At 38.9% G+C, this 16,888-nt stretch overlaps 1 protein-coding gene across 1 annotated transcript in view; it reads right to left on the bottom strand.

The window, feature by feature from the left end:
* Window positions 1–5,761: 5,761 nt before the first annotated feature.
* TBX18 (T-box transcription factor 18) overlaps window positions 5,762–16,888 on the bottom strand; it is a 29,903-nt gene continuing 18,776 nt past the window's right edge. Inside the window, exons 7-8 of the mRNA XM_019716372.3 lie at window positions 11,414–11,508; window positions 5,762–9,838 (exon numbers count right to left, since the gene is read on the bottom strand). Of these exons, the coding sequence (XP_019571931.1) occupies window positions 9,114–9,838; window positions 11,414–11,508 (820 nt within the window). The 3' untranslated portion in view covers window positions 5,762–9,113. The remainder of the gene's footprint in view (window positions 9,839–11,413; window positions 11,509–16,888) is intronic.

Raw genomic sequence — 16,888 nt, 5'->3', positions numbered from 1 at the left:
GTCACGAAAAAGACATCATCAATAAATTAAGACAGCCCATTAAATGGGGGAAATGATTTGCAATTCATTTATCTGATGAGATTTGTATCTACAATATATAAAGAACTCTTACACCACAATAATTAAAAGACAACCCACTTAAAAATGGGTGAAGGATCTGAATAGATATTTCTCTAAAGGAGACATACAAGTGGCCAATAAAACACAGGAAAAGATGCTCTACATCATCAGGAAAATAATATCGTCAGTGAGATGCAAATCAAAATCACAATGAAATAGCACTTCACACCCATGAGGAGAGCTATAATCAAAAAGACTGACAATAACAACCGTTAGTAAGGATATGGAGAAATCAGAACCCTCACACATTGCTGGTAAGAAGGTAGAATGGTGCAACCACTTTGGAAAACAGTCTGGAATTTCCACAACACTTTACAACGGGACCCAGCAATTTCATTCCTATATACCCGAGAGAAATGAAAACATTTGTCCACAGAAAAACTTGTACACCAATGATTTTAGCAGCATTATTCAAAACAGCCAAAAATTCGAAACAACCCAAATGTTCATCAACTGATGAATGGATCAATAAAATGTGTAATATACCTACAATGGAATATTACTCAGCAATAAAAAGAAACTAAATACTGATACACGTGACAATGTGAATTAAAAACATTATGGGGGAAGATGGTAGATTAGGTAAATGCTGTGCCTGCTGCATCCCAGGATGACACCAAAACTACAAATAAACTGTAGAATAATCAACCTCAGGAATCATCTGACTAGAACCCCTATAACTAAGGATATAACAAGGAGGCCACATCGAGACTGGGGGGAGGGGTGGAGATGCAGGACAGGCTGACCTCAAACCCACAGGTAGTAGTTGAACACTAGGAAGGACACCTCAATGGCAGGTCACCCAGGGAATGGAGGGGTCCCAGTCCCAGCCCCATGTTGGGCTCCACAGCCCGGGGATCCAGTGCCGGGGAGGGGTGTTCCCACAACATCTAGCAGTGAAAATCAGCAAGGACTCTGTCTCCCCATCCCAGCAAGATGGAGGGCAACAAGAAACCCAAGTGTCCTCTTAAAGAGCCCAAACACAAACTCGCTCACTTGCAAACACTCACCTGGGCTCTGGTGGAGGAGCAGCAACTCGAAAGGAGCCAGAGACATAGGGAAAGACTAAGTTGTGTAGCTTCAGGGCAAGGTGGGGGGGACAGCTGCCATTATCCCTGTGTGGAACCTGACTCATGTGTAGCCTACTGGAGAGCACCATCTTTTCTATGTTGAACGCTCCCACGAGGGGCCAAATCTGAGATTGCATTGGTCTGGTAAAATCTGCGCAGGCTTACCACCTTAGTGATGTCCTGGGTCCCTGCCCACACAGCTAGTAGTGCATCGCCCTGAACACTCTTGACTACTGAGCACCAGCCCCACCCACAAGCTGCAAAAACCCTTTACAGCAGCAGCGGAAAGGCTGCAGCAGTCCAGGAAAATTTTGGTGTTGGTCAATAGCCTAAAACCTGCACTGCAGTCTCTCCTGGGAGGCTCAGGGGACTTATCAATCTGACGTAAGTGATGGCTGCCTGCAATGTTCTCAGGGAGTTTTTGTGAAGTGGTTATAGGCCAGGCACTGGCACAAGAACTGAATCTGCATTAACTGTTTAAAAACCACCAGCCATGTTTCATGACTTCCTGGAACCCCACACTACCCAGCTAGTGCTGCATCATCACCAAGGACACTCTCAACACAGGGTCAACCAGCCCAATTCGCACACCTAAGGAGGCTCTTTCAAGAGCTGAGTCCCTTATGGGCAGCCAGCAGGTGACAATAGGCCTAGAGGGACCCTGGGCATTTTGCTAAGCTGCCTGAGGCCCAATACTGGTGGCACCCAGCCTCAGTTCACAGCAAGGCCACCCCACATGCCTCCAGGTCCAACACAGGCAGCAGCCAACCACATATAGCTTTGTCGCTCCTACCGGGTAGCTGTGGGCCAGTCACAGGCAAGGCTGAAATTGGCCTTCACAGGAGGCCCTCCCAAGAGACACTAGAAACAATACACCAAGAGGCCAGCTTCAGACCATGTCAGACCAGAGCACTACTTGGTGAGCCCCCAAAGTGGAACACCCAAAATGGGTGTCTCAACAGGTACAAGAGCCCGAGGGGGTGAATCCTACTCTGAGGGGTCAACCCACACACAGCACCTCATACACTGTGGTCATAGCCAGTCCTCACAGTCAGCCTGGAGACAATCCCACTGCTGATGTGCCAAAAACAATCAAGGCTCAACTACAACAGAAGAACACACACAACACACTCAAGGGACACTCCTGGAGCACACACACAGGATCAGGGAGACTCTACCATTGGACCACACAGGACACATACTACAAAACCCTAAAGGCCAGCCAGCAAAGACTGAGAGACATACGTGATTTACCTAATACATAGAAGAAAACACAGAGAGGCAGCCAGAATGAGAAAACAATGAAACATGTCTCAAATAAAAGAACAGGAGAAACCTCCAGAAAACAAACTAAATGAAATGGAGGCAACCAACCCACCAAAGACAGAGTTTAAAACACCGATTATAAGAATGTTTAAGGAACTTAGTGAGCACTTCAACAAAGAGATAGTAAGCATAAAGAAGGACATAGAAACCATAAGAAGAATCAATCAGAAATAAAGAAGACATAACTGAAATGAAGAATACACTAGAAGGAATCAATAGCAGACTTGATGAAGTAGAGGATCAAATCAGCAATTTAGAAGACAACGTAGCAGAAAACACCCAACTGGAACAACAAAAGAAAAGATAGTTTAAGGGACTTGCGGGGCAACAGCAAGTGTAACAAAATTTTCCTCATAGGAGTACCAGAAGAAGAAGAGAAGGAGCAAGGGATAGAGAACCTATATGAAGAAATAATGACTGAAAATTTTCCTAACCTGTTGAAGGAAATAGACATACAAGCCCAGAAAGAGGAGAGAGTTCCAAACAAGATGAACCCAAACAGGCCCACACCACGACACATCATAAATACCATGATTAAAAGTTAAAGACAGAGAGAGAATCCAAGAGAGAATCCTGAAAGCAGCAAGAGAAAGGCAACTAGTAACTTACAAGGGAGCTTCCATAAGACTATGAGTGGATTTCTCAACAGAAGTTTTGCAGTCCATAATGGTGGCAGGAAATATTTAAAGAAATGAAAAATCAAGGGCCTTCAACCAAGACTATTCTACCCAGCAAGGCTATCATTTAAAATTGAAGGTGAGATAAAGAGTTTTCCAGACAAGAAAAAGCTAAAGGAATTCATTACCACCAAGCCAGTAAGTATTATAAGAAATGTTAAAAGGACTTCTTTAAACAAAAGAGAAGAGAAAATAAAGATAAAAAATATGAATAATAATATGGCAATAACTATGTTCCTATCAATAATCATTTTAAATGTAAATGAATTAAATGCTACAGTCAAAAGACATAGGGTTGCTAAATGGATAAGAAAACAAGACCCATGCATATTGCTGCCTACAAGAGACCACCTTCTCAGGCCACATACAAGAATAAACTCAAAATGGATTAAAGACTTAAATGTAAGACCCAAAAACTACTAGAAGAAAATATAGGAAGTAAGCTCTCAGACATTACTCTTAGTATTTTTACTGATTTATCTCCTCAGGCAAGGGAATCAAAAGAAAAAAATAAACAAATGGGACTATATCAAATTAAAAAGTTTTTCCACAGCAAAGGAAACCATCAACAAAGCGAAAACAGAGCCTACTGGAAGGGAGAATGTATTTGCCAATGACATATCTGATTAGGGCTTAATATCCAAAATTTATAAAAAAGTCATACAACTCAACACCAAAAAAACAGACGATTGGATAAATAAACTGTTTTACATTTATACAATGGAGTAGTACTCTGCCATAAAAAAGAAATCTTACCATTTGCAACAACATTGATGGACCTAGAGAAAATTATGCTAAGTGAAATAAGTCAGACTGAGAAAGACAAACACCATATGATCTCACTTATATGTGGAATCTAAAGAACAGAATAAACTAACAAACAGAGCAGAAATAGACTTAGATATAGAAAACATGGTGGTTGCTAGATGGGAGTGGGGATGGGTGAGAATGGTGAAGGGATTAGGAAGTACAAATTGGTAGTCACGAGGATGTGAAATACATACATATATATATATATATATATATATATATATATATATATATATATATATGCTATATGGTCATGGTATGTAAAGTACAGCTTAGGGAATATAGTCACTGGTATTGGAATAGCTACATATGGTGTCAGATGGGTAGTAGATTTGTTGGAGTTATAACTTTGTGAGGGTGTAAATGTCTCATCATTATGTTGCTTTGTATACCTGAAACTAATAAAAAAAAAAATTATGAGAAGTGAAAGAAGCCAGGCACAAAGGACCACATATTATATGATTCCATTTACGTGATATGTCCAGAGCAGGCAAATCTATAGACAGAAAGTAGATTAGTGATTGCCTAGGACTTTGGGGTAAAGAAGGGCTGGAGAAAAAAATGTGAGGTGACTGTTAATGGAGATTTTTGCAGGGAGATAAAAATGTTCAAGAATTGATTATGGAATAGTTGCACAACTCTGAATATACTGAAAACCATCGAATTGTTCACTATAAATACCATTAGGTGAATTGTATGGTTTGTGCATTACATCTCAATAAAGCTATTATTTAGAAAAATTTCTTTGCCTTATTATTACATTATTCTACTAATATGATTAATAGAACGTATAACATGGACATAGGATGTGTTGATCCAGTTTTATATAAACTTAATGAATTGCATGGTAATTAACTGTTTCATATTATTGTTTCTGAGTCTTACCATGAATAAAACCCTTCAAAATGACAAAATCAAGTGTTTTCTCAGTGAGGATTTAAATGTATTTACAATGGACTTGGAATGATCTCTAGAGAATTTACCAGATGCCATACTTATTCCAGAGTAAAATAATTTTCTGCCATGCAATTAGGAGCACCATAGAAAGGAAATTTTATTAACATCTTTTTTTTCTTCAAAATAGGTTATTAAATTCAGCTTCCTTTAAATACTGAAGTATGTCCTACATGTTATAACTAAGGAAAGCACAATTCCATTTAAAAGCTAAATTCTATGTAGTCCAATAAATTTAAAATAATACTGGAGGTATCATGTTATTTGTAAAGACATATATTTTTTTTCCAAAATATATATTTTTATAAAATTATTTTCCTACTATTAAGCTGAATACTATTTATATACTAAGATCAGGTGAAGTTGAAACAGAAAGGAATAGTAAAGATTCTCATCCAAGCCACTCTTTTCACATATTAAAAAAAACAAAAAACAAAACAAACAAAAAAACCCAAGACCTACCTAAAGTGGCTAAGGTTTTGTCCAAAATCATGATTGGGAAATCCATAGTTTGAAACCAAGTTCTCTAATTCCCAAGAAAATTATCTCACCATACCAAAATTCCAAAAAGAAAATTCATTATTTGAAAATCTAACAGCATGTAGATGAACACTAAGTTTATATGTCTGTTAGATGTTTTTATACCTGGATATATATTATTTGTTCATTTCCACCACTGATAATGTTTTTAGACTTTGATCTCCTAGAGGGCTATAATCACGTATGTTTACTTAACTGTTCACATATTCAATCTTAGTCTCAAAGTATCTGAGAACCTCTTATAAAGAATGATGGTCAACAAGATTAAAGCACAATGTAGTAATAATTTAATATAATTATTTAATTTCCAATGACAGGCTTAAGAAAACCTCCAGGTAGATAAGTCAATAAATTCCCCCATTGAGGAAACCCAGCATAGTTACACTTCAAAATAAAGGATTCTTTCAAACTTGTCTAATTAGAAAAAGCATTGGCGTAGCATCTACCAACTCTACCATGACTCCTGAAAAAGCTCATGAAATGATTATTTTTAATGGCCAGGTTTAGAGTCCTCTTCTTGCACCTTCTTCACCCTCTCTATTCAAATCTTCCCAGAATTGCTCTATTCCAAAAATTACTCTTTTCTCCTAATAAAAACTCCAGCTGTCTCCATCTATTTATCTATTTCATACTAAGGTGTGAGTTGCTGAAAGGTTTAAATCTGGTGAGTGATGTCTGGAGAATTCACATTTTAAAAGTAAGGTTCCTTTTGCACTCAAAATTTCACTAATTAATGTAAAGAGTATGATCCTTTGCTACATCAGCAACACTGTGCCCCAACCTCCCCTGGGGGCCACCAAAGTCTCCTGACCCCCTACATTCCAGAAATAGGGGTCAGCAACTGGGTGCCCTGCTTGTGAAAAGCTGTTGACCTCTGGGAGGGAGCTTGTATGGAAGCAAGTGTTAATTTTCAAAATGTGACTGGTTGTGATAGCAGCAACCTCATCTCATCGCAATGTCCCTTGGAATGTTTTCTCATCAAGGGGTCTAGAAGTGATCTGTCATCACTGGTGTGGTACAAGCAGCTCATTCTTGTATCCTCGCCCTTCTCCCCTGGACCTGAAACAAAACATACCACTCTGCCCTCCTCTTCTCACAGTTGAATTTTCATGTGTTGAACATTTGTCAGGGCTTCACCTTCAATGACATGGTCAAGGCACCAAGAAATTATATTTAACACATGAAAAATGAATACCAGGCCTATTTCTCCATGCCTTATAATCAAAAGCTGTAAAATTTGTGTTTGGGCTATGCATATGTGTGTTTATTCTTGGAACAACATTTATAGACACTTTAAATGATTACCCTCCAATGTCATAAAAGGTTTAGTAACACACTTTAATATATAATATCTTAAGCACTTTTTTAATAAAATACAGATATATAATTATTATTATCAATGCATGTATGTCATTTAATATAATGATAAAAGCCTAGTCTTTGTAGTGACATGGTGATTAATATTTACAGTAAAACCTAAAGGAAACAGCATTTGCACAATATTGCTAAGTAAAAAAAAAAAAAGATTAATAAAAATTCTACTTGTATTGTGGTGTTATCTCAAATCACCAATAGCAAAAAGGAAAATGCTCTCCTTATTAAAACATATGGGTATAGATGATTACTTCCATGTTTTCTGAAGATGGGAAACTCTCTTGTTCTCCTTGAATTATACCAAGCACTAAGGTTGGGATGTACTCTGAGGACTTTTCCCAAATCACTGTCAAGCTATTGATACCACACACAAATATCTTATATAGGTCTATCTATTGGAAATATATCATGTCCCTTCATGCTAATCTTAAATTTAAAACTCAAAACTAATTTGATGAGCTGTTACAGAATGCATGAGGAAACTTACCAATATCTATAACAGAATCACATCCTGTGCAAACACTGTTCAAATAGTAATCCCCAGAAATATCTTAACAGCTGTGATGTTTTAAAGTAAAGAAGTAAATCAAGAACTACACCCTTTCCCCACCTAAACTAGGGATGAGTTAGAGCAACTCTGTGTAGCTCTGAAAGGCAATCACACACTGCTTTAGTTTGGCAAATATATGCAATGTACTGAGTCAGTGGGCAGACAGGTTGTAGTTTTTCAGCACACACATTGGTAACACTCTTCACCATGCATTCTTAGCCTTTCCTAGTCATCTCATAACGTGCCAGCAAGGCTACTTGTTTTGCAATCTTAAAGCATGTATTCATGATTTTAGGGACTTTAAAAAAAAAATTAATGCTGTTTTCATTGTTCCAGTTTTGAGGTTAAAAATGCTGTTGAGGTTAAAAGTTTTATTGCTCCTTTATCATAATTAGTATCTTCCTCCTGAGTCCTCCAAGAGGGCCTGCCTTTATAATAATAGGCTTTGGCCTTTGCACTACCACCCCCAAAAGACAGATTGCTAGAGATAACCCCCTGAAATTCCTCACAGCGTTATTTAACACCATAAAGGCCTAGAATCTATCTGTTTTGGGAAAGACTCAGAGGGACAAGGTTAAGGAGGGAAGAGGTTTCAATTTGTAGGGGTTATGAGACATAAATAAGTATCATAAATGCCTTTTTCCTTACTTATAGACCTTGGGTCCAGAATCTCAAAGCAAGATGGAAAAAAATACCCTGAATGAAAAACCACACTATAAAAACCTAAGGGATAGCTGACAATATTATTCCTCTTGATTCAAAAGATAAACATTTCTCACTGGAATCAAAGAATTTGAGGTGGATTTATTTTCTTTTTGCCATTCGATTCATATTATATATTCCTTCCCTAGTGTAAATTGGAATTTAAAAATGTTTATAGAACATTCTCTAATGGTCTACTTCACAAACAAAATAAATGAACTAAATAAAATGAACAAAAAATCCAAAATACTGGAAATTTATTTTCTGCAGATGAAAAAAACCTCTTATATGCCCAATGGAAAGTGAAAAAATTAAAAAAAAAAAATCACAAGCCTCTCCTCCACCTTTCTTAAGAAAGTAATTATTATGGATTTTTACAGAACCAAGGTCATCTAATAGCTGTGATAAATGAGAGCAAGCAGGAAAACAAAAGCTAATCCTTTATGATTATAAATACCTCACAACTAATACTAAGACTTCAACTGGCTTTTGCATTTTAGGTTCTCACACTGTGCCCAAGAATAACAGAAATCACAAGACTCTGTGCTGGTTACTGCTGGTTATCAACACTCAAGTATGAAACCGTATAGAGCATTTTTCTGATAATTTGTTGTAAGTCTTAGTCTGGTTAGTATTACTGCCCAGTTTTAAGTTTGCTGTTTGGTGTTTAAAAGAGTCTGAGAACTTTAGTTAAACGTATTATATTTATGGCAATACTCTGTGCAACTGGATGAACTAGGGGCAAAAAAAACAGGGAGGATGTGGCTTTGTAGGCTTCAAAACTCCACATGCTATATACAGTATACATATGTACCATAGATAATTACAATCTCACCATGAGAAAGGCAAAAAACTCAGTGAGCCTTCATTTTCTATTATTTGTACATTTTACAAGTTACTGAGAGTTTCTTTTCATATTGCTTTCAAAAGAAAAACGAAGAAAGAAAATACATTAGCTCGATTTGAATGTCGTTTAACTTAAAGGCTTCATCAGACCATATGTGCAGACACTTGAGATGATGACAGAGTTAAGCTTCCTAGGGTCCTAGAGTCAAAGAAACTCTGCTGACCCCCACTGCTAAGCAGGTGCACTCCTTCCACAGGGGGCAACATCTGCCGATCGGTCATGGTCCCACTCGGTGAGGACCCCAAGAAACTTCCTTGGGAAGAAACAATTTTCTCAGGACTGGCAGCCAGTTTGGGGGATGTGGAGAAGTTATATCCATACAAGGCACAGGGGCTGTGTAACCTGAACGTATTATAGGAACCCTGATGGGTCTGGTTAGCAGCAAAAGCGTTGCTGGAGGGTGAAGGCATGATGTACTGGAGCTGGGGAGACATCCCCGAAATCTGCATGGACAGGCTGGTCTGTGGGCAGCTGAAGGTGTCCCCGTCAGCGCTGCCCATGGACATGTTCACCGAGGCACTGCTGCTCACGCCCACATAGGAGGGAGTCCTTGGTGGGGCGAACGTCTCGCTGGTCTGGTTGGTGAGCCTATTGTAGGTCTCGGCCAAAGATGTGCTGTATCGGTTGAGGGTGAGGCCGGACCGGGCACAGGCGGAGTAGTCAGCCGGGGCCAGACTACACAGCTGGCTGGTGTTGGGCCCCAGATGAAAGGCAGGAGAGGAGCAAGGGGAACCAGACAGGAGATGAGGGTGGGTGGCTGGAACGCCATTCCCAGAACCTTGGAGTAAGCTGGAGGAACTTGTATTTCCTACAAAAGAAGGCGAAATGTAAAGAGCAACGACTCCACAGCCATCATTCCCTTTCAATTTTGTAAACAGGAGCTAGACACTGCTTGTTACAAGGGTTGCTACAAAGATGAAAAGGAGATGGTTTCAGCTCTCAAACAATTATAATTTAATTGAATTCAGATGAATATTCCAAACAGCGATCATCTCAATATTTTCAAGGCAAATTATGTCCCCAGGGAATGATGTATTTTTTTAAGTGCAGAAATATTAGGATACAACTACACAAACTTTTCACATTTTTCTCTGTTAGCTTTGTCAAAGTTTTCTCACTTACTATAATAAATATTTTACATACTGACTTTCCCTGCAACTTTATAAAATATAAATTTCATCTTACTCTGTATCTTGTTCCATAAGTATAACCATCACCTCTCTTCTACCCACCTTTCACCTTTGCTTTCAGCAGAGCTTGCTCTGAATCAATATGTTTTCTTGCAAGATAACAGAAGGAACTCAAAGGTAAGACCTGAACTGGTCAAAGGCACATCCCACCTCACACGTGTCTGCAGCTGCCCACTGAAAGCTTGTGTGTGTCAATGACTACTATGCAGGGCTTGGCTATTACAATAGGCAATATTCTAGCACTTCAGAAATTTCATTTCCAACCAGAAACCAGGTTGGTGAATCACATGCTAACACAAGAGCAGATGACCAGCAAACAAACAGTCCTGTGAAACAGAAAGGCTGGTTAACCCTGTGTCCAATCAATAACTGCGATGGTGCCTGACTCCCCTCTCTGGATTTGCTGGCAGATTAATGTCTGCAAACTTGACAGAACTGAGGAGGAGAGGAGAATTCCAATGGGCTGGACAGGTTGTAAAACCTTCATTGCTCTAGCGACAGTGTTTTATATAGCTTCTCAAAATAATCTAAAAGCCTAATCCAACCAATGATAATTATCTAAAACCCAGCACGCTAAATTCTCACTGGGGAGCTGGGCAGGATCAGGTGTAAATAGCCTGAGAGCGGGAGTGGGCTGAGAGTCCTGGCTACACCAAGCAGAGAAGGAAGCGTCATCCCTTTCCATGAAGCTCCGTCTGAGGAAACGCCAGCCATGGGCTTGGGGTAAATGCTCAGAGGTGGGTAAACCCAGGGAAATTTGCCCAAGTGTGCCTGACCTTCTCATCATAAATCCAACAGGAGAACCCTGACTAGAGGCAATTTTGCTAAAGGAAGAGAAGAAAGAAGCTGGCAAGAAAGAGGGAACTAGAACGGGCATTGGCAATTTCTCTGAGGTGCACCTGACACCAGAGCCCACTAGTCTACCTCTAATTTTAATAAGAGATTTCCAGGTGAGGTAATGGTCATGAAATACATAAACAGCCTAAAACATTGCAGACTTAACCTAAGGCCGTGACAGACATTTTTCCTAGTCCAGTTCCATACCACACAGAAAAGAGACGGATCCTGGTATAGGAGGAGGTCGATGATGAGGTTGCCATTGTAGATGTAAAGAGTGACTTGCACATATTTCAGTGACTGAGCTTCCAGGCAGGAACTGGCTGTGTATATGACCCAAAGACTCTGTGATTTACCTTGCTTGGGAATTCCAGGAATATCTTCAAAGGTGAGAGTCCGTAGTGAAGGTCTCCAGAATGCATATGACTCCACAAGGGCTTCCAAGCCCATTCTAAATGGAAGGATCAGGATGGGGGGGGGGGGTGGACAAAAGAAGCTTCGTTAGGAGCATTGGAGCTTTCCTCAGTAATAAGCAGCTCAGAAAACACTGGTGGTGTTGACAGTGCCCCCCGCATTGGCCAGTTAGGAGTTTGGCACTGGCAGAAAGAAATGCTTCAGAGATGGGCTACCATTCTGTAACCAGGAGCACAGGAGGATGGAAACCACCCAAGAAGTCCTCTTAACATTCTCAGAAAATTAAGCCGAACTTGGAGGATAAAAATCTGTCCCCTCGGGCTAAGAAGCTGAAATGAAGAGCCGGCCATCTTAGCTGATGTGAGTCCAAGGCTCTGCTGTGATCTGGAACCCATCCTCTCTCCCTCTTACGTTACTTCTCCCTCTGGTGAGGAAGCTTCTGCCACAAAAGCATGCCACCTCTTTTCTGCCCATCATTCGGTGCCTTGGCAACCATCTTAGAAGAGCACTCATCCAAAGAAAACTGATTTCTCTCTTGGGGACATGATCTCCAGGGTGACCAAGGTGGGCTCCCTCCAGCAACAGGGGATCTCAGAGGCAGCACTGGTCTCTCAGTCCAGTGTGCAGGACGACGGCAGGAACATGAGGGCAGTAAGCTATATGGAGCTAACATTAGCATCAAACATTGTTTTAAAGTCCCTGCATACACTTAATGGATTGATGTTTAAAGAGGCAGGATAAATTGCTTATGGACTATTTACATGATACATGCATATTTTAAACAAGGTCACCTATTCTAAATACATATATAAACATATGTATCCTCTACCATAAGTGATTCAAAGTCATCCACTCCTCACATCAGGTAACTAAGGGCTGTCTGTTCTGGAAATGAGGCCCTTCACTCAACTAATCCATTCTCAAGACCTCACCATACTTCCCGCTACCACTTCAGCCATAAACAACCTGAAACATATAGCTCCATTGTAGGAAATGGCTGCTTCCTGAGAGTCAAACAATATTCAGGTATCTCTTGTGATTGTCAGATACTGTTTTATTTAACATAGATAATCTGTATTTAATGCAGGTATTAAAGATAGGGTCTATCCTCAATAGCTTAGACTCAAAAGTGCTACCTCCTCTGGATTCCCTGCATCCCTAAGTCATGAACTATGAACTAAGAATAGAGGGAACAAAACCCCCCTCCCCTGATTGAGTCACACCACCTATACAACATGCTGAAGGCTCTCTAAACACCAGTGGTAAGTGATGTGTGTGGATAAAACCATCTCACATGACCTGTTGTTCCGTCCTAAGGTTTTATACACTGAATTTCCTTCCTTAGAGTGTTCAGAGTACAGACTCCATTTTTTGTGGGCTTCTGTCATGAATCCATAAGGAGCATAACCACCCCGTCTCCGTGATAAGAAGAGACAGCTGTTTGCGGATGGATGATGTGATGCATGCAAAGCATCCTCCTGAGTCCACACTTGGACCTGACTCATTTCTGAAGTCACCGGTTGAGAGGGGTGCTGCTCTGGAAGCAATTCAAAGAGCCATCACCAGCCCCACACAGGTGCTAGTAGGGGGCTGCCAAAGGGGAGGGCAGGACACAGAGTGGAACTGCACGTGCCTTACCTGGGCCTTACTGAGACTGAAGGACAGAATCTGGCTTCAGATGTAACCAGTGTGCCACAGAGAGAGGACGATTTAGTGGTAAGGAAACTGAATTGAGGGTCAGGAGAACTGAACTGTGACTGCAACTCACTAAAACTCACTATGTGATGTTTTAACCTCCCTGGACTTCAGTTTTCCACAAAGTGAGGATTAGAATACAAAAGCCAAAAGCTCGGAATCCTCTCCTAGCTCTAAAGTTGTTTGCGATTAATTTTTCCCAAACCAGACATCATATCTGTGGCTGACCACAAGCCAAATCCAAGATCACTCTACTCAGTAATATTTTATGTATATTTAAGAATTAATTTGTGTGTGTGGGGCGGGGCGGAGTTTGGTAGCCCAGTCTGTCCCCAAACTCCACATAGCCTGCAGGTTGCATTTAATATGCGACTAATGAATACTGGGTGCTGTTTCGTTGATTATGCTATATTTAGCTTATACTAATACTAAATCTGTATGACTCTCTAGAAACAAGCTTTTTTAAATGCTAAAGAATGTCAGGACACAGTTTAATATAAAACTGCTTCTTTATTATCACATAGATGAGTTTTAGTAATCACAGCTTTAAATATTAAAGACACCAAAGTGGTAAAGAAGTGGTCTCAAGGGAAACTTACTAAGAGGTAATTAATGAGCAGCCACTGGATTTAAAAATGTATTAACTGCAGAGATAAGCATTACTTGCTTTAGCAGTGTAAAATTTAGTACGCTTCCAATGCAAATCCATAGGCTAAACTCTTGGGGAGAAGTCATTGATCACGCCAAACACAGAACCCTAAGCTCTAAAGAGATGCGCTGAGGGTGGCATATCTACAAGTGATCTGATTTGGAGTGATCGACATTTTTCTTCAGGCTGCTGTTTCACACTGCAAGTTCCAAAAAGGATTTCAGATATTTTGCAGGAAACAGTTATAAAATATTTATTAGCTGAATCTGGACTTTTTTTTAAAAGCCTTCATTTTCTCCAGTAATGGAGACTTTTCCCGTCTAGTTAAAGAAAAGATAAAAGGCACCTCCTGCAGGAGTGTAGCCAAGGCGATAATTTATACAAGATGCCTTTGAACAATTTCCACATTTTATCACCACCCTAATTTATGCTATCAAATGGCCAAGTTTATTTAGTAAAATGGTTATGTTTTTCCTGAAGTATTTAAAGAGAAGAAATTTTTGTACCTTCCTGAGTAAAAAATTTTATAGGGTCAAACCTAAGGCCTAACTGAAGAATGAAACTATTCTCAGCACATAAATTCTCTTTCACGTAGCAAATGTCTTGCAGGAGAGCTTTTAAGGGCTAAAGCTACTGATTTCTATAAAATAGGCTGTAGAACCATAAATAGCTAGGAAGGGATAATTTTTAATTAAAGCAAATTGTTTTATAAAGTTTAAAAAATCACAAGTCCATGTTCATTTCTTGTCCTGTTTGATTTGTTTATTTCATGTGTGAGGAAAAATAAAAATAGCATTTGTATTAAAAAGCAATGACAACCACACAACAGAACCAGGGGTAGAAAAAAAATATACTGAATTTTTTCTCATGGGCTTTCTTCTCAACTAATATATAAAAAATATCAGGCCTCCCCCAAGCCCAAAACACCAATGTACCCTCCAAGTCTTATATATAATTTAGGCTCTTTTTTATGGAAAATAGTACATAAATTAGAAATCTTTAAAGCTGACTAAATTCTTTCTTCTCCAGATAAGTGTCTTTTGTATTTATCAATGGAAAATGTTAAAATCAGATGTTTTTAAATTGGGAATATTGATTTACAGACATTTAGCATTCCAAATGAGCACTGGAAAGCTTATACATGAGAAGTAGAAAAAATAATTTCAATAAGAAAAAAGTGAAACTATTTCATTTCACCAACAAGAAAGCTACATATAGGCTTAACGTGTTTTTCCTGTACTAAGATACCATTTATACATTTGAAGCAAAATTAAAACTTTAAGTTTTAGAAAAATTTAAAAAGTGTTAAAACGTAATTCAATATTTTCTATATATCCAATAGAAACTAAAAGTTTTAGAGTCAGGAAAAAAACAGTAGTAAAGCACTATGGATGCCATGCCTATATACTCTTGAAACAGTCAAAGGGAAGGACAATATTCACATTAAACCCAACATTTTGACCTCATGATACCAAACAAGAAACTTAGTAGTTCACTATCACCAATACCACTGATTTTTTTTTCACTGACCAAATTTTAAAAAACCAAATGCCTTTTCATTATGCTGACATATCTAGAATGCTTTCTGAAAACCTGTCATATGGGTCTTACCATCTCACTACCATTTGTAGGTTTATTCACTATTATTATCTACCCAAAATATGCCTTTAAAATATTTTTAAATTTATTGCTTCAAAAATAAAAGAACGCTGTACAGGCAGTGTGATCTGTCAACAGCAGTGAGGTCTTTGCTAGAGGGATCCTATGGGAGAGCTTAAACATAGTTCCTGGCTGTATACTCTCCAAGCCTCAGTGCTATCCTCCCAGAGTTTCAGTGAGTTTTAATAAATGTACTCTCTGCTGAGAAAAAAACAAAACAAAACAAAACAAAACAAAAACACAACAAACTGTGAAATTAATGCAAAACTCTTAAATGGATAAATACTATTCTGTTAAAACCAAAAACACAAGAAGATTCCACCAAAATATTTGTCAAGGTAGAAAAAGAGTCCTTCCAAAGGCTCCCTTCAGTCACCTCACCAGGGACCATCTCAGTTACTAAATTATTCAACTTTCAGAAACTCCTCTGAAAAGCAAAGTTACCCAGGAGCTAATGTAACGTAACAATAGCCAAGCAAAGTTTTTCTCCACACTGAAACAGACATCTAAAATGACAGAATAATTTCAATACAGCAGCCAACAGGGTAGGAATACGTACAAATCTTCCTATAGAGGGAAGACTTTCAGAGGGGAGCCCTGTTATTGATCTACCTGCACTAAGTTACAGGCTACTCTCAAAGTACTTTAGTTGCATTTTAGTCCTCACATTGCATAGTGTTTAAACAATATCATTGCATAGGAAGATGAAATCAAGTCTCTGCAAGCACTTGAGTGTATTCTGAGAAAAGATCTCTGCTTACACCTGTCTGGCCCAATTAATCAGCAGAAAGAACTGAAAATCTACTTGACTGTTTCTTTCTACAATTTTAAATGAAATTGTCCCTAAAATAAGATAATTGGGGATTTCAACTTCTTATAGACAAGGCCTATCGATACCAAGTTTTCAAGGAGTATCAGAATCATTTCTGGAGTAGAGTAATAAAAACTTTCTCAAATATTTCTTTTTAAAAATAAAATGCTTTTAAAAACATTTAAGTCAAAGCCTTACCCTGAAAAAGCATCTGGAGAACGTTAGTCTGTTATTACTCTCTGCTACTATCAACAGTTATTTTAGAAAACGTTGCACCAAACTATATTGGAATAGAATCATATCAATAAATTCAAAAGCTCTTGGCACACAGGCTAGGGTGATCTGCTTTTTGATAAAAGTAATAGAGTAGAATTCATTATTGTAGCTCTCCCACTTAGTACAACCATAAAACACGACACACAGAAAAAATAAACAAGTGTATGGCTGTCAGCAGAGCCAAGACAAATCTGGAAACTAAAGAACATCAGCTCTCTTGGCAATGGGGAGTAGTTTCATATTCTCGTTGGAAATCTGAGGGAACCAGAGACCCTGTCATATTCCGAAGATAGAATCAGTAGATAGTTGGACATCACTAAGCAAATT

This window comes from Rhinolophus sinicus, chromosome 2, assembly GCF_057876585.1.
Source record: "Rhinolophus sinicus isolate RSI-liver-muscle chromosome 2, RSI-T2T, whole genome shotgun sequence".
In the NCBI taxonomy this organism is placed as follows: Eukaryota; Metazoa; Chordata; class Mammalia; order Chiroptera; family Rhinolophidae; genus Rhinolophus; species Rhinolophus sinicus.
The sequence above is the reverse complement of the archived record's forward strand: the minus strand, read 5'-3'. Positions and strand labels throughout refer to the sequence as shown.